At 45.8% G+C, this 18132-nt stretch overlaps 1 protein-coding gene across 2 annotated transcripts in view; it reads left to right on the plus strand.

The window, feature by feature from the left end:
- The first annotated feature begins 4333 nt into the window (after positions 1-4333).
- Positions 4334-18132, plus strand: part of LOC135911318 (A disintegrin and metalloproteinase with thrombospondin motifs 7-like) — a 112187-nt gene continuing 98388 nt past the window's right edge. The window contains exon 1 of one of the 2 annotated variants that reach the window (XM_065443533.1): positions 4334-5188. In XM_065443533.1, the coding sequence (XP_065299605.1) occupies positions 4592-5188 (597 nt within the window). In that variant the 5' untranslated portion in view covers positions 4334-4591. The remainder of the gene's footprint in view (positions 5189-18132) is intronic. The other variant, XM_065443534.1, reaches the window with a different exon arrangement.

The raw sequence follows: 18132 nt of genomic DNA on the forward strand, positions 1-18132 counted from the left end.
GTACAGCTAGATGATTCCTTTAGCTTGCGATGGCATCTTGGAGAAAGATATCCACAAATACCAGCACTGGTGCTGAATTAATATCTATTTCTGATGCACCAAATAATTGACTTCAGTCGCGCCACATTTTACTGAAATTTAGATTTTCTTCAGCCTCGTATGCAGTGCAAATACATCTCACAATGGCAATTTTCTGTGCCTCGTGCAGGCTTTGAAGGGCCACCAAGCGTAACAGCAGTTTGGAATAAATGTTTGACATTTATGTTTAGAAACATATTTAGTTCCACATCTGATGTAACAGACAATTTGGTACAGAAAGCTTAATTTGAAATTATACTGTATGTCCCGACAACATGCACGAAACAATTTGGCGTTATCTTGATTGCTGTGGTCTGTCAAGTGTCTCGATATGTATTCAGTGTGGTGGTGTGCTGGCAAATCGCATCGTAGGAGGGTTAAGGAAAGCAAGGTTATGGAGTCGAAAGTTGCCTTTTATTTTTCTTTGTCTTGATATTTATTGACTGAATATGCTTCCCACAAGTAGATTTCTACACTCCTTATTGCATTATCCAAATTGTAGAATCAAAGTGGGAGTAGAGCTGGTTGCATAAAAAATTTATTTGGAATCTCCATTGAGGGTCTTTATGCAGCATTGTACAAAGTCCATTGTGCTTGCTTGGCACATTGGTGTGGCACTTTTTTATACTGTTTATTGAGTGTTGGGGAAATGTAGTGCTGCTTCGTGCTGTGACGAAAACTGGTACATTGCCAGCTTCTTGACGGCAACAGAAGGTATGCACATGACAGTCACTTGCAGATCGGTGTGATGCAGTAGCCATTAATTAATGTGATCGCCAAGCACAACTTCTCTCTTTCAGTCTAAAGCAGCGGCGCCTCTAGTGGCTGCTTTCCTGGCCCTATTAATGATCGAACATTTTCCTCTGCCTTATCTTCTACATGCTGGTAGACCTTCGCATGTGAAGAACTCTCATTGCAAGTTGTCGCTCTCTTAAAATTGAGATTTCATTATGATGTGCTTGGTGCACTCATTTGTAACAAAAGCTAAAATGCTTATATAGTGCAAATGTTAACCGCATTAGTGAGACTTGCATTTGATGATAATTATGGGCTGCTTAAGAGGGGGGAAGGAGGGTGTGCCGGCTCAACATTGCATCACCCGCCATTCTTTGCTCCATGCAGCATTTGAGTGGTGTGCTCTGAAACATACCAGAGTATTGATATCGAGCTGTGATTGAACAAGAGCAAACAACAAGCACACGAGAGGTGCCCACAACAAAAGCCATAAAACACTGTTTTGACGACAGATTTATTGCCAACTTGTAGCACAGTTTGTAGCATTTATTGGAAGCTGCATTGCATATACAAAGATTTGACAATTCTCAATATGTGCAAAACACCATGCTCTGTGAAAGCACTGCTGAGATGAGGTGTACTGAACTAGAAGCGGGCTTCATTCTGTTCACTTCTACTGCTAGGACGTACACTGCAAGTGCTATACCTGAAAGTGGCCACTTGAGAATACAACCCCGTTTGACTACTTTGATTTTACCACTGTACTAAAAATTTAAAGGGTCACTCCCCCCCCCCAAGCTTGGGATACTGTCATTGCCTGCTCTGAACCCTTGATACCACTCCATTAAAGGTGCTTGCTAGAGGCTGCGTTGTAACAAAGTCAGTTTCGTTAATAAACTTCATCATCATCATCATTAGCCTATTTTATGTCCACTGCAGGACGAAGGCATCTCCCTGCCATCTCCAATTACCCCTGTCTTGCGCGAACCGATTCTAACTAGTGCCCGTGAATTTCCCAATTTCATCGCCACACCTAGTCATCTGCCATCCTCAACTGCGTTTCCCTTCTCTTGGCACCCATTCTGTAACCCTTATCATCCAGCAGTTATCTAACCTGCGTATTACATGACCTGCCCAGCTCCATTTTTTTCTGTTAATGTCAATTAGAATAACGGCTATACCTGTATCACTATTTGTGTGGTCCTTAACTTGTTCTCATGCTTTATTGTCAGTCTCCAAGTTTCTGCCCCATGTGTCAACACCGGTAAAGTGTACCGATTGTACACCTTTCTTTTCAATGATAATGGTAAGCTTCCAGTCAGGAGCTGACAATGTCTGCTGTATGCACTCGAATCCATTTTTATTCTGTGAATTTCCTTCTCATGGTCAGGGTTCCCTGTTATTAATTGATCTAGGTAAACGTACTCCTTCAGATACTCTAGAGGCTGACTGGCAATCTTGAACTCTTGTTCCCTTGCTCTGCTGTTAGTGATTGTGTTTATCTTCTGCATATTAATCTTTATCCCCTATCTTACACTCTGTCTGTTAAGGTCCTCAATTATTTGTTATAACTCGTCGCCAGTGTTGCTGAACAGAACAATGTCCTCTGAAAACCAAAGGTTGCCGAGATATTCATAATCGATCCTTGCTTATAAGCCTTCCCAGTTTAATAACTTGAATACTTGTTCAAAGCACGCAGTGAATATCATTGGAGAGATTGTGTCTCCTTGTCTGACCCCTTTCTTCATTAGTATCTTCCTACTTTTCTTGTGTAGAATTAAGGTAGCTGTGGAATCTCTGCAGATATTTTCCAAGATATTTACGTAAGCGGCCTGTACTTCTTGATTACGTACTCCCTCTACTACTGCTGGTATCTCATCTGAATGAAATGCCTGTTCATAATCTATGAAAGCCATATAGAGAGGCTGATTGTACTCTGCAGATTTATCAATTACCTGATTAATGACATTGATGTGATCCATTGTAGAGTATCCCTTTCTGAAGCCAGCCTGTTGCCTTGGTTGCCTAAAGCTCAGTGTTGGCCTTATTCTATTGGAAATTATCTTGGTGAATATTTTATATAATCGCATCGTAAGTTAATGGGCCTAAAATTTTTCAATTCTTTAATGTCTCCCTTTCCGTGGGTTAGTATAATGCATACATTCTTCCAGTTTTCAGGGACTCTTGTTGAAGTCGATAGACACTTTGTATAGAGAGCCACCAGTTTTTCAATCATGTCTCCTCCATTGTTGATTAAGTAGACTGTTATTCCATGGTCTCCTGCTGCTTTTCCCTTGTTTCATGTCTTGCAAGGCCCTTCTGACCTCATTGCTAGTTATAGGAGGAGTCTCTGCAACTTGTTAATTACTGCTTAGAATAGAGGTATTGTGGCTCCTCTGGGTTACTTTTACTAAGTTAGTTTGTAGGTTAGTAGCTCGCTGTATGTTTTTTGTAGAAAATGTATTGAAGTGGCTTGTCATTTCTTTTGGCTAGGGGCACATTTGCACATGCATTTGGCAGTCAAATTCAAGTAGTATGTGTGCAAATGTTTTCAACATGCCGGTTCATACACACACGTATGCATTACTGATTTACATTTGTTACCGCACCAATTTGTCTTACCGATGTGATTTTTAATGCTGTCTATTTTGCTTGTCATGACAGATGAGGAAGGACTACATTCAACGTGACGTATAGTACTGCACACATGAATGAATTTGGCATTTTACATGCCAAAACCATGATTTCATTATGAGGCACGTCATGGTGGGGGCTCCGAATTAGTTTTGGCCACTAGAGAATCTTTAAAGTGCCCCCAATGCATGGGACACGTGCATTGTGGGAACGTGTCCCACTATTACTGCATAAAGTCCACTATTAAGTATGTGCCTCTGAATGTCCATTTTCCATTTTATACTTTGCAGATCGATGGGCCTTCGGAAGTGTGCATGAGGGAAAACCCCGCCTTATTAATATTCTTTTTACAGCACAGGATCGAAAGGCTGAACAGTGTTAGTATGTGCGCGGAAAAGCTGCAAGTGCCATCATTGGGTCTCGGGAAGAAACGGGGATATTGAAACATCATTAAAATGTAAATGGAATATCTTCGTTGGCAAGCGCGGGATCGTGCCGGTTTTAGCAGTTTCGCTGAACGTCGTGCTCATTTTCTTTTCTTAGAAAGCTCACCTTTAACCCAGTGGCTTTTAGTTCTGCTTTCGATTTCTATTGGCGCCAGTTAAGTGCCCTCATCAGCCTCCCTGGCGCCTATTGACTCGCTGTGGCGCGCGTCTTGCCTTGAACTAGGTTAACCCCGCAGACTTTTATCGCCTGCCAGGGCTGGTACCTGAACGTATAATGAGCGACGCAGCTTCTGCTCTGCGAGTCCGGGCACGCAGTTAACCGGCGACGTAAGCCCGTAAGCTTCTCTGCCAGTGGGGGGAGCCCTTTTTCCAAGAATGTGCGGGACGTGACTGGAGGTGCGAGCTGTGCGGCGCCGAATCAAGCGCGCGATTGCCCCGAGGGAGGGGGGCGGGGAGAATCATCGGCGTTGCGTCGTCGCCGGCCGGCGCACTCGTGACGCCGCCGCGCGAGTGGCCGCGTAGGCGCCTGCGGGTGCCCGACTGGGTCATCATCATAGCCGCGATGTTTGCACAGCCCTCGCCGACGGCGGCGACGGCCGCCGCCGCGGAATGGGCCAGGCGTCGTCGGTCCGCGGCGCTGCCGCCGCCGAGGCCCCGTCTGGACCGGACCGCGTTTATTTTGGCGAGCAGTTGAGCGGATGAGTGAACTTGGCCCAGCGGGAGCGCGCTCAGGGCGCAGGAAATTGCTTCTCTCGCCCCCCACGCTCGTCGTAATGAATGTCTGGAGCAGCAGCGGCGGCATGGCGACCGCCATGGCTCCGCGCAGACGGCCGGCGGCGCCTGAAACCGAAACTGTTTACCCCTCGCGCCGCTTGATTGACGGCGGCGCCACGGGCGGGCGCCCGCTCGGCCGCCGCCTCCTCCGACAGGTGTCTCGGTGGCGGCGGATTTGTGACGTCACGGACCGCCATTGTTGGTACGCGAGGCGCGCGGCTGGCTTGCGTCGGCTGCGCGGCCCCTCCCACCGCCGGGTGGGGTTGGCCGGGCTCTGTCCGCGCGACGTGACCCTCTCCCGGCCGGCGTCGGCTCGTCCCGCCGGCGGCCGCCGGCGCCCGTTCAGTCGCGCACCGTTGGGCCGGCTCCGCGTCGTCTCCCGATGCTGTCGCTGCTGCGATGTCGGGCCGCGTGTGGCGGCGGCCCATGCCTGCTGCCGCTTTTACTGCTCCTCCTGCTCGCGGTTTTCCCACAAGTCGCGACGCTTTCCTTTCGGGGAAGCAGCCGGCGACCCGTTCGAGGTGAGTGCAGCAGCGATAGCGTGCGTGCGGCGCACGTGCGCCTGTTTGAGTTTGCGCCGGATCCGCAGTTGGTGCCTCACTCTCGCCGGCGCGCGCTCGGCGACTCTCGGCGCCGCCGAGCAGACGAAAACGACCGCGTCGTCTGCGTTGACGGCTCTGGTGTCAGCGGACGTATTTGTCGCGCGAGGCAAAGGCGGCGTGGGGCGGGCTGTCTTTGACGCTGCCGACCGCGCTAAATAAAATGTGTTGCGCTACATTCCTCCTATCCTTACTTGGAGTCATCGCGCTAAATCCTGGATTACCGCTCGGACACCCGAGCGCGACTGCCGGAGCGTGAAAGCTCTGGAAGCGAACATTTGACAGTGGCGCAGTTGACGGTCGATGTGACTGTTTTGTCACCAATCTCGTACAGTGGATGTCCGTGCACTTGTGTCGAGCCTTAGTTTGATTGACTGTTTTAGTTTCGTTATCTAACAAACCACCTCGTGCTTGCAAACGCTAGTAACCTAACTTCTCGGCCGCTGACAAAAAGCTTCCTGCTCAGCCAGTCCATTATCACTGGCTAGGTCATATACTTCAAATACTGATACACCACACTGAATAATTTAATGTTGGCTGGACGACATTCACATTTCAAGCTGATGCAATAAAGTTGCGCGTTTGCCAGATCTTTCTCTATATGACACAGAAGTGCACTCGGTAGCACAAGTGATTTCGGCCAGCAGTGCGACTTCATTCTGCCTTGTAAAAGTACTATATTTAATAAATTACTATTCCCCAAGGAAGCTACATTGCTTTGCGGCCAGCATGTAGCACGGTAAATATATCTGCTTCCTTAAGCTGGCTGGTCGTTATTTGCCGCATCGCGAAACTCTCCAGCTTTCCTTGATGAGTTTTGCATATACTTTGGGTGAATATTCACGGTCTCAGCGTTGCTATTTGGTAGCTGAAATTGCCGTTACCTTACGCTCGAGTACGTGTAATACCGACGCACGCAGTTGTTTCTTGGCTTTGGATGCCGTGCGATATTAAAATTGGGCCACAAACTCTGCCTACGTTTTCTTTTTTTTTTTTCGGGTGGTTGCTGAATGCTTGAACGACGGCGTTTATTTTACGCATTTGACCAGTTTCGGACACATGTGTGCGCGCGTTAGACATGGTATTTCATGCTTAAAGTCTGTGCGAACTATTACTTATCACAGCGAGAATGTGATGCCATAACTCCTCATGCTTAGTACGGCATCCAGACTTCCGCTCTAAGGCACTGTCGGTGTAGTCCGGGTGACTTCGCTTAGTGAACTTAAGAGAGTGTAATTTCAATCGCCACGAGGACGTGCGCTGTGAATAAACACCTTTAGCAATCCTCTGCGGACCATTTGTCAAAGTTTTGCACTTGCCGTACAAGCAGAACATTACTTTTAGCTAATTTTTATCCGGCAGACATCGCCATCACCTCAGTATACTTGTGTATGTGTGTTTTACTGCTCGATATATTTCCAACTGCTGTATGTAGTAGGTTGTGGTATTCAGTTTTCTCCCTTTTTCTTTAATTAACCAGCACCTTCAGACCATAACCATAATACATTTTATTAATTTTCTTTTTTCCACTCTTGGAAAGCCGCACTTTTCTAGCTAATAGCTTGATGACCCATGCGTTTCTTCATTTGTCAAATGTCCTCCAGACTTGTATCTTCATTTTCGTGTCCGCGTTTCATTTGCTAGCTGAAGTGAATGAACTTACCCGTGTGCCTCATTATTATTATTATTATTATTATTATTATTATTATTATTATTATTATTAGTAGTAGTAGTAGTAGTAGTAGTAGTAGTAGTAGAAGTAGTAGAAGTAGTAGTAGTAGTAGTAGTAGTAGTAGTAGTAGTAGGAGGAGGAGGAGGAGGAGGAGTTTCGCTGTGCCCCGCACTGTAACTGTCAGCATGAAAGCTGGCACCTGAACATCGGCCGGTAGAGGCGAGGAGACACCACAACGTACTCTTAAAGGGAACACCCCACTGTGAGCGGCTGTTGCGTTGCTGGCCCTCTAAAAGTGCAAGTGCCGACTGGAGCTATTCCGATGCACTGCACTGGGGCGCCTTCATCCAGAAGTGATCAGCTGCGAAGCCGTACAGTTGTCATCATGGAAGGGGAAAATTCGCACGTGCTAGACTCGTGTGTTCCCTTTACAGGCAGACCGCAGTAGACTTTTTCTCTGTCTATTGTTTCTTTCTATCTATCTATCTATCTATCTATCTATCTATCTATCTATCTATCTATCTATCTATCTATCTATCTATCTATCTATCTATCTATCTATCTATCTGTGTCTGTTTATTTATTTATTTATTTATTTATTTATTTAACGCGCTGGTAAGGTTGGAAGAGATGCACTCGACACATTTGGTGGCGCAGCTATGCCCAGATTCCACTCTGTTTCAGCTTAATGCTAGACGCACACAGGCTTCGAGACCTGTCTATTTTAAGGGCTGCCGTCGCCTCTTACCCTGCACCCGTGCGCACTATTTTATCTAAGTGCGGCCAGACTGCCAGCCCTTGGATACCAGGCGGCGTCACCCGGAAAATAGAGCGCTTATAGGGCAGACGTACTACTACAGATTTCGGGATTCGGTCATATTATTATTATTATTATTATTATTATTATTATTATTATTATTATTATTATTATTATTATTATTATTATAGGTGTGGACGCATTCTCCTTGTCCTCATGAGCTTTCGAGAAAAGAGAGAGTGTAAGTTGAGGGTCGGTACAGGTTGGCTGGCGCATGTGTTGTAAAACAAGGACGCCAGAGAAGCACCGACTACTGTATACTGTAGACATCGAGCGCTGGACTCTCCTGAACGGGTGGCTCGCTACTCGAGCACGCTTGTTCGGCGTGCAAGCGCGCACAAAGGCGGGAGGTTGAAAAATCGCCGTCCGGGACACCGCCAGTCGAAAGAGCGAGCAAAACGTTTGTTCGTTGAGTTAACTAGCGCCGGCATTGATTTAGTTCGAAACTTCACATCGAAATTAATCGACAACGGTTTCGGCACCTTTGTTTCCGGCACCTTTATTTATTTATTTATTTATTTATTTATTTATTTATTTATTTATTTATTTATTTATTTATTTATTTAAAGATACCTTACAGGCCTCAAAGTGAGGCATTGAGTAAAGGGGGCAGTACATAGAAAATACATAAAATACAAGACATCTATAAACCGTATCTGTTTACAACCTACAACCAAAGTACAACTGAGATGAAAAAAGAATTATTTAGTTCATGATTCACTAGGGAAAAGAGGAAACATAAAAAAACATAATATAATAACAAGGAATAAATCTCACAGATTGTTTTCAGTGAAGTCGTGTAATTAATCGAAACAGTAATAATGAAAAACAATGACAGAAAAGTTACGGACGCGACATTCCAACGAAACGGTAAACATAGCGACATAACGGTAATAATGCGAAAATAAGCTGTAAAAGATAGTGCAAGTATAGAAAGCATTGTGCGACAAACGTAAAACTTCACTTTCCTTTAGTCATGTATTCAGTCAAGGCATCACGGAATGAATCGTAGTTAGATTGGCTTGCAATGCTGTCCGGGAGCGAATTCCATATTCTGATAGCACGAGGAAGAGCAGAGTAATAGAATGCTTTTGTAGACCCGTAAAGGCGGGCATAGCTGAAATGATTATGAAGCCTATGTGACGTGGTTACCGCAGAAGTTCAAGTGTGAGTGGACATAATTACAAAACACACAAAGTGCGATTATCACTTCGGCAAATGTGCCTGTAGTTGTGGTATTGTCTCACATGCATGTTTTTCTGTCACCGATCGCGCGTGATTAAGAGAAACGCGATTTCCTGAATGATGTGTGGAGGAGGTGGCCAGGACGGTTTATGATCTAGAACGCGCCAGTACGAGCTGAATTTGCTAATCTTCACGTGGTTACGGCCGCACGGCTAACTTGCTGACGATAAGACGATAAGAGAAGAGCAACATATAAGCATGTTGTCAAGAACGCATACACGGGGCAACGTGCGCGTGAACGTGGATGTCGCCGGATTGCGCAATGGTCTCCCTTATTATTAGCTGCTAAGGTATACGTAGATACATACGAGGTCAGCTCCGCATCTATCTCGCCGCTTCTCGCACTTGAAGCGGCGAGATACCGTGACGTTTCACTATAATTTCACTATTAATTTCACTATTTGAGAACGCAGACAGAAAGCGTTTAATGATATCTGGAGAGGTCAACCTATAGTGACACGCCTACCCGCCGCGGTTGCTCAGTGGCTATGGTGTTGGGCTGCTGAGCACGAGGTCGCGGGATCGAATCCCGGCCACGGCGGCCGCATTTCGATGGGGGCGAAATGCGAAAACACCCGTGTACTTAGATTTAGGTGCACGTTAAAGAACCCCAGGTGGTCAAAATTTCCGGAGTCCCCCACTACGGCGTGCCTCATAATCAGAAAGTGGTTTTGGCACGTAAAACCCCATATATTATTATTATAGTGACACGCCTGGCATGCACTGGGCTTGGGCTGGCCGCCCAGCGCAACTGCAGCAGGTGCATGGTTCGATCCCCAGCGGTAAGACGGATGCAAGCAACCTCCCTGTCAGGCGTCCGGCTTTCCAGGAACACGTTGCTTGGAAGAGGTTTGCACAGACTATGCTTGCTGTTGAAGAATGTCGTGTTCACTTCGAGATATGTTACGCGTGTAGTGGTTATCGAGTGGCGGTGATAAACGAGTGATAACCAATGCGCATGTGCAACCGTGTGCCACTTGTTTAAATGGGCGCGCGCTACGATAATGTTTCAGTGTGTTTTGGTGCTGCTCGTTGGCATGCCGGAATAAAGGACTCGAAAAAGCATGCCGCTCTTCTGAAGTTAGAACAAAGAACTAAGAACAATGCGCACCATACATCTCTGGCAGTAGACCAGGGTGCCTAGAATCAGGGAAAACGCGGAAAGTCTGAAATTTCCAGGTAGTTAGTGAGTTCTGGAAGATTGAGGAAAAAACAAAAACCGCAGGTCAAATTTCACCCCGCGGTCGCTTTGAATCAAGGAAATTGAAACCTGCACGGTGGTATATGGCGAACATGCAAATAATAGTGTCTTTTCGTGGTTTTGCGAGCCTGGCAAAGTGTTTGGAATAACGCATGATTCAGTCAGATCTGATTGAGCATTTCTCCTGACTGATAGCTTACTGGTAGTAGTGCAGGGAAGTTATGGGCTGGCACAGTAATTGGCGAGTTGCAAACCATAGATTTTTTCCCCCTTGCACCTGTGCCCATAGTGACGTAAAATGCCGAGGAATTTCTTCAGAAACTGTGAGGGAATAGCTAGAAAAGTCAGGGAATTTGAAAGTGCAAACGTAGTAGCCAGCCCGCAGATGGGTTTGGCGTTGTGCAAAGCCACAGCGCAACGCTTGAGAGCGTCCGCATTCACTGAAACCTGCATTAGTTAACGGGGAACGAGCCGAAGCGGTACTTGCAAAGCGTGACGCCACCAAAATACGCTGTTGTCGCCGTCAGTTTCAACGCTGCTAAAGTTATTTTAGGATATACTCTGCTAGCAAGCGCTTCCCTGAGAAACTCAATTTGTAACCTCGGATACATCTGAATAAAAAAGTTATGAAATATTTCAAGTGTAAGTTTATCCAAGTTTATTCACATTTTCCTGTGTACATGATAACAGCATTAGTGATGTTATTGCATTCGGTAGTCCCATAGTTATGAAACTGCTACTTTATACTATACATATCAAGTATAGATTGCAGCATACTATAAAAGGGATACGTGAGCAATAAATATTAACAGAAAAGCTAGGGGAAACGCAATACTACAAAAGTAAGAGCAAACGAGTGAAATGAAAACATGATATATAATTTTATGACAATATACAACAATTAGTGTAAGCTGGAGAACATATGCAGCTGAAGATAGCGCAGACCATGAAATTATTTAAAATAATGAATTCAAAAAGCGAAGAACAAGATCAATGTACAAAGCGATGCTGCAATAACTGAAAGCAAAATTGATGCTTCCAGGAACAAAAACACATAGATTTTACACGATTTACACATTTATGCGGAAGCAACAGGTAATATAAATAAAACAAAAATGTCAGAATTAATAATTAGTGCAATTCTTCGTATAACTTGTCTAATAGATATTTCTTGTGGAGGTATATAAACATATGTACCGACGATGGTGATTTAATTTCGTATGGTTTAAAATTCCAAAATGATGTCCCAGAGAAGACTGCAGTTAACTTTTGCGTAGTTTGTTCCAACGCGGGGAAGTAATAAATTATTGTTTGCAGAATACCTGGTAATGCTAGTATTTTTGAAGAAATAATTTGGAAAAGCCGAAGTTAAGGTGTCATAACGTTTAAGCTTGAAGACAAATAGTGATAGCCTTTTGTTTCAACAATTCTGCGAGTGGCAGAGTATTCAGGCTTTGGTACAGAGTTTTAAGGTGCGTAAAAATATTAAAAGTCATTAGTCGGAGCGCTTGATTTTTAAGGCGTTCAAGGGCGTCTAGATGACAGTAATAAGTGTTACCCCAAGACGATATACAATAAGAGAGATGGCTATGGATGTAGGAGTAATATAGGGAAAGAATAATGTGTCTCTGGAAATAGTTACGGGATTTAATGATGACATGAATGCCAAAAGAAACTTTCAGTATTAGTGAATGAACGTGAAGATTATATTTTAAATGCTCGTCTAAAGTAACACCTAAAAAACTTGGTGCTATTAGTAGCCGGTATTACTTCTAGTCCTATAGTGAGCACCACGGGAGCCACTTTTAATAATTTTAAATGAAATATTACAAACGTAGTTATTGACGGGTTAATGGGCAGATGGTTATTATTGCACCAAACGCTGACATTATTTAAATCAGCATTGAGCTTTTCTTGTAATACCGCGATGTTTTTGTGAGTTGGATATATAGTTGTATCATCCGCATTTAGTAAGCAGTCAGTGTGGCGAAGTGTTAGGGGCAAGTCACTGATAAATAATAATAGAAATAGCAAAGCCCTAGAATAGATCCTTGAGGTACTCCTTAGTAATCTCGGCGAAGATTCTGAGCGGCGAGCAACGAAGAGGAAGCGAACTGTCAACGAATTCGTTCGCTTTCCTCTTTCCCTCTTTTTCTTTTTTTGCAAGGGCCTCTTCCTCTTCACAATCATACTCAAGCACTTTGTGTCACCACTTCACTTAATTTACAAACTTACAGTATCCATATAACTTGCGATCTTATTTTAAGGGAAACTGGTGTTTGAATATATAGGATTTAACCACTGTAATGACTTTTTTGCCATTTGTTATTTCAGCACAGCGCACACTTGATGGTCGAGTAGCCGTCATTTATGTTCGTAATGAAAAAAAATCGTTAATTAACCTTTTAGTTTTCCGATTTTAACGCCAACGTTTCACTGAAAGTATTGGAGGACACTGGCAGTATTGTAGAACTCGGTGGGAGGCAAAAAAAATTATAGGCGGTTTTAAAACGTCATCCCTTGTTGCGACGAAAGCCGACGAAAATGCGACTTTTGTCTCTCTGATACAGAAACTGCTGGTCGCCCAAACACAGCTGGAAGCACCGCCCACGTGATGTTTCTAGCCTCGTTTGGTGTCATTACCTCAGCTGGTCGAGCGCCTTTGCGCGTCTTTCATATCTTATCTGACGAATATCATGTCTCGGATTCCTAGCGTCGCTTGCGGTACGAACGCGCGACGACGGATAGGGCGCCTCAGCAGGCCGTCGTAGCTACATGCTCTACGTCATTGCGTATCTGAACAACGGATGCCGTCGCAGAAAGTGCGGCGCCGGCGTCCACGCAGGCCCTCCGCGTGGCGCATATGCGTTACTGAACTAATTGAAGCTTTACTTTTTTTCAAGTAAAATGCGTCAGAAAATCCGTAAAGTACGACTTACACACAACCTACAGACATGATAGAGTCGGATTGTAATTTGAATATGCGAGAAAGCACGATTCTATTACGCTGAAACTGAAATACAAGCAGCCTTTTCCAGCTGCTGTTTGAGGTAAGTTTTAAATGGAGCGGCGCGGCCCACTCGGCTCCTTGCAACACCTTAATATATATATATATATATATATATATATATATATATATATATATATATATATATATATATATTAACCGGATCTTGCCGAAGGTGCGCATGTTCTCAGGTTACTTCAGCGGGGGCCTCCAATTTCATTGCTTAATGAAGAAGCAAACGATAGAGCAGAGTGAGCGACGATAGACCGGGATCGTGCCTCAATAGAGTCGAGGATCAACCTTTGTCGTCTGTTCTGGTTCAAATTGGTTCTATACAGATTCAAGAGGTTTGTCTCCAATCCCCAATAATCTTTGCGAAATATTTGGCCTAGAGCATGGGAACGGTAGTCTGCATGAAAACACATTTTTTAACGCGAAGGTTTCTTTGCCTTTCCCTTCGATTTTCGTATGCGGTGGCTGGTGTGGCTGCTGCTTTCCGGCACACCGCGTTGGGGGGGGGGGGAGGGTTCAGAGCGTGTATATACATGTAACGAGCGTGACAGAGAAGGAAAGAGACGCGAGGACCTCGTTTGAACTGCATCACGTCGCGTGCTCACAATACCCTCTGGAGCTCCCGGGTCGTCGCCACATTAGCTTATTGACAGCTGTAGTTATCCATAACCCCCGCAAGCGCTCACCTTTCTACCAACGGGCAAGTCCAGAGGGAAGCTAGATAGAATGGAAGAGAGGAGGGGGAGAGGGGACAGGGAATGCATAGAACCGAATAGAACCGACGCAGTTGCGAAACAAGAGAATAACAGCCTTGCCACTCTTCGCTCACAGTTCGCATACAAATACAAGAAGGGGAGGGGGGGGCGATAGGGAAAAGGTGACGTGACCAAGGCAAGGAAACGCTGGATAAATTTCAAGGTACGGTACGGTGCGTTTCTGCTATTTCTGGAAAATGAACACCATGCAAATATGTCGAGAGCACAAAATACGCTGGGCGTGCAGAAGCAGAGCCGCATTAATTGAAGCGCACAGCAGGGTCCAGGCGACACAGCGGAAGCGGTGGCACGTCAAATCAACACTTGTGTGCCCGCCGCGGTAACTTTGCGGCTGTGGCATTGCTCGAGGTCGCGGATTTGACCGAGGCAGCGGCATTTCGACAGGGGCCAAATAAACGCGCGTACACTTTAATTCAGGGACAGGTTAAATAACACGGTGCCAAAATTGATCTGGAGTGTGCCACTACGGCCTGCCTCATAAATCGATTGTGGTTTTGCCACGTACAGCCCCATAATCCAATTCAAGTTTAATGCTTCTGCCACGATACGATATGTCATGTGAAGCAATGACAATTCTCAATACTCTCAGAGGTTATGCAATATGGCGCACAACGCCTCCGGCAAACACCTCTCGCTTTGTGTTCTGTGTACTACGCAGACGAACAGCAGTGGTGCACGCAAGGTAACGTTTAACATCAACTCACCACTCCTCTTTCGGACAAAATGTTGAAGAAATTGAACATTCGCCGTCAACATCACTGCTAATTATCGTCAATCAAAGCAACCAGCACAGAAAGCTTCGCTTACATCGATTCCCACAGTGCGTGGGATCTGCATAATCTTTTTTTTTTTTAATGAACGGCGCTGAAATTGTAAGTTCACAAAATATAAACTATGATGCCGGAGAACAAGAATCAGAGCTCAATTTCCGGCGGGCAACGTTCTGCACAGTCATCGCAGGAATGATTTGGTTGCAGCAAATAGATATAACGGTTTATGTTATCGTGACATTGCATACCATCAAGAAACTTGTTCTTGCTAAGAATTTATCTGCAAGCTAGTGTTTTTGCCCTTCCTGAATGAGGCCGTTGAATTGCCGACCAGCACCAGTGAGACCGCTTGACCTGTCGCCATCGCCAGTGCAGCAACCGCCGCAGCGTCAAGCAGCCCCTCTCTTAAAACTCGGTTTACGTGACCCTGCGTGTCCGCCTGCTGCCACTTTGACGGCTGAAACGCAGCACACTGCATTATTAGAACAACTGCTCACATCGTCAGCACCTGTTACGGCGCGTTAACCTGCGACTTCTGCTTGAAATCTCCAAGATGACGCGAAGCTGTTAGCAGACACGTTCGCTAAGCGTATTCCGAGTCGTTCATCACGAAATGCGTGCATCGTTATTCCAACTAGCTGAATGTGTGGTCGCAAGGGGTTAAATGAGGTGCCAGATTACACATAATACATGGGCCGTGAATACCAACGAATGTCCTGCACTGTGTATAGGTAAATATCATGCAACCCGCTGCGGGGGTCCAGTGGCTATGACATTGTTCTGTTGAGCTCGAGGTCGCGGGTTCTGTACCCACTGCAGCGGTCGCATTTCAATGACGGTGAAATAAAGAAAAAGAATGCTCGTGTACTTAGATTTATGTGCCCGGTAAAGAACAGCAGGGGGTCAAAATTAGTCCTGAGTTTGCCACCTCAGCGTGCCTCAAATGAGATCATGATTTTCGCAAGGAAAAAAAAAACAATTTGATTTATCTTATTCTACATGCCGAAACCCTTGCTGAAGTGCGAAACTTAGTAAACAAAATGTGCATAGAATCTCCTCAGGGAGTTACCTGAATGATGTGTAAGCATTTCGTAGTGACGACGTGGTGTTGAGTGGTCGTGTTCTGGTGCGTTTGGTATAATTGCGAGAACGACCGTGAAAGAATTGCGAAACGGAGAAGCGCGGCCTCAACACCGAACTGTTAAGGGCGACTTGCTTCGAGACGATGTAGAAGAAGCAAGCAATGTTCATTCGTGTTATAGTAGAGCGCGCAGCGGATGTGGACTTGGGGTGAAATGACGAGGGAGATGTAGGAAATGAAGGAAATGTACACAGCTTTCCCTGGAATGTCGGTATCGGGTGGCGTCGGTACGGCGTCGTTTCTCTTGTTTATTGCGCTCCGCAGCGTGTTGCTATATATAGTTCCGCGCCCTGCTTAGCGTCGTTAATTTGTTTCTGGCGTAACCTGTATTCAGGATGATACTCTGCATTCCTGCGCTTCCGTTTTTCTTGCACTAAGCGGCTGCGGTCGTCTTGACGCCATTATACGGTAAGTGCGACAGCGCTGCGGCGACACCAGCTGCTGCAGAAGGCGGCGCAACGGGAACTGAGAGATAGAAAGGAAAGGTGCTTGATTCTGCAACCCGTGAGGGAGCACGACGAAGCGTCGTCGTGAACTGATGAGGCAAGCAAACTACTGCAGGTGGCGGCGCCAGGTACGCTGACTACTTTCCGTTCCGAAGCCACGGCTGCTCCGCAGTTCTGGTATAGAGGCTAGAAGTATATCTATAGTTCTGGTGCATGCCTGATTGTACACGTCACATGGTCACAGAGACGCGCTCGAACCACTGCTCGCGCGATCGTCGTCGTCGTCTCCCACAGCTACTGGCTCTGTCTTGAAAGCGATCGTCTTACGCGAAGGAGGGACGGATGGACAGTGTTCTCGTTGGGTAACCATGGAAATGCTTACGCATTTAAGAGAACCAGGAAGCTCGCCTTCACGCATAGCGTTCGTCGCCAGCGTTTCCAGGAAAACATTACGGTTGCATAAGCTACAATTGCCTGGAAGCCTAAGAAACATTATTTGAATCCTTCGCGTTCCATTCTTAAAGGCGTAGCTTAAGCGTCCTCCCAAATTTTACAGTGGAGCTGTTAGAACATCTCTGAGTTTCACTTTGCGTCCGCAGGTTCTCTGAGCTGGGGTAGAGAGAGCTGAGAGAGAGTGAAAGCAGAGTATAAAAGAATAATGCGTGGCTCTGCTATCTCAAACACCAGAGACCAGTGAAGCTGGGAGAAGGCCAGTAAAGTAATGCCAAACCGCACGCGAAACACACTAGCGCTGGCAACCCGTCCCTACGGCGTCCGCGATTCGCGTGGCCAACGCCGTAGTAGACGCCGCGGTTGTCTCCACTCTGTACGAAGCGGCGGACAAGGAGCACATTGATACACCCTAGCAGCCGCCGGAGAAGAACGCCCCTCATCCCTCGCCTGACCAAAGCCACCTATTTTGCTATGCTCCACCCACCCTCGCCGCGTCGCTATGCCGCGCGAATCTATTTTGATGCTCTGCTTACACCCTGAGCTTTCTCTCTCTCTCAGGTCGGCGAAGCTGCGGATGTAAAGAGGAACCCAGCGAAGTTCTAACAGCACCACTGTAATATATATATATATATATATATATATATATATATATATATATATATATATATATATATATATATATATGGGGGGCACACGCACGGCGGGGGGGGGGTCGCATTTTGGGTTTTTTTCGTCAAGCGCAATCAAATGTGCGCACTATCGCTAATTTTTTGGGGTCATGCTGTTGTTGCTTAACAAGGCCACGAACTTCGCTGCGTGGCGGAGGCGCAAGCAACATGCATAGCTACTTTTGTCGCGGGTGCTACATAAGGACTCACATATAGCACTGCACACATTTACCTCCGAAGTAGTGCGACCGAGCGCACCCTTGTTATGCGTAATCTGACGATAAATTACGAAAAGCTTCGCAAGAGATGACTCGTATCTCGTGGCTATCCGCGCATGACATGTGTTGCATGTAACTTGAGGTTCATGCTGAATCTGAGAAGTTTTTACGTTGCTGTCGTTAGTTTTGAAGAATGTACGAAATTTCGCACTCGTCATCTTGCGAGTACAGCTTGCGGATTATGGTGAGCGAGTAAGCGAGGTGTAACGTAATAAAACAATGCAGCTGTCCGTTCTTACTTCTGCAGCGTTCTTCTTTTTTCCTTTATTCCCTTTTTCTTTACTAAGGCATCTTTACATCGAAAAAGGAAAAGAAGGCACAGGTGTCTATTTGCCTGAGTATGAAGAATGGGAAACTGAGGTGCTCCGGAAGTATATATA

This window comes from Dermacentor albipictus, chromosome 1 (assembly GCF_038994185.2).
Source record: "Dermacentor albipictus isolate Rhodes 1998 colony chromosome 1, USDA_Dalb.pri_finalv2, whole genome shotgun sequence".
NCBI classification, from domain to species: Eukaryota; Metazoa; Arthropoda; class Arachnida; order Ixodida; family Ixodidae; genus Dermacentor; species Dermacentor albipictus.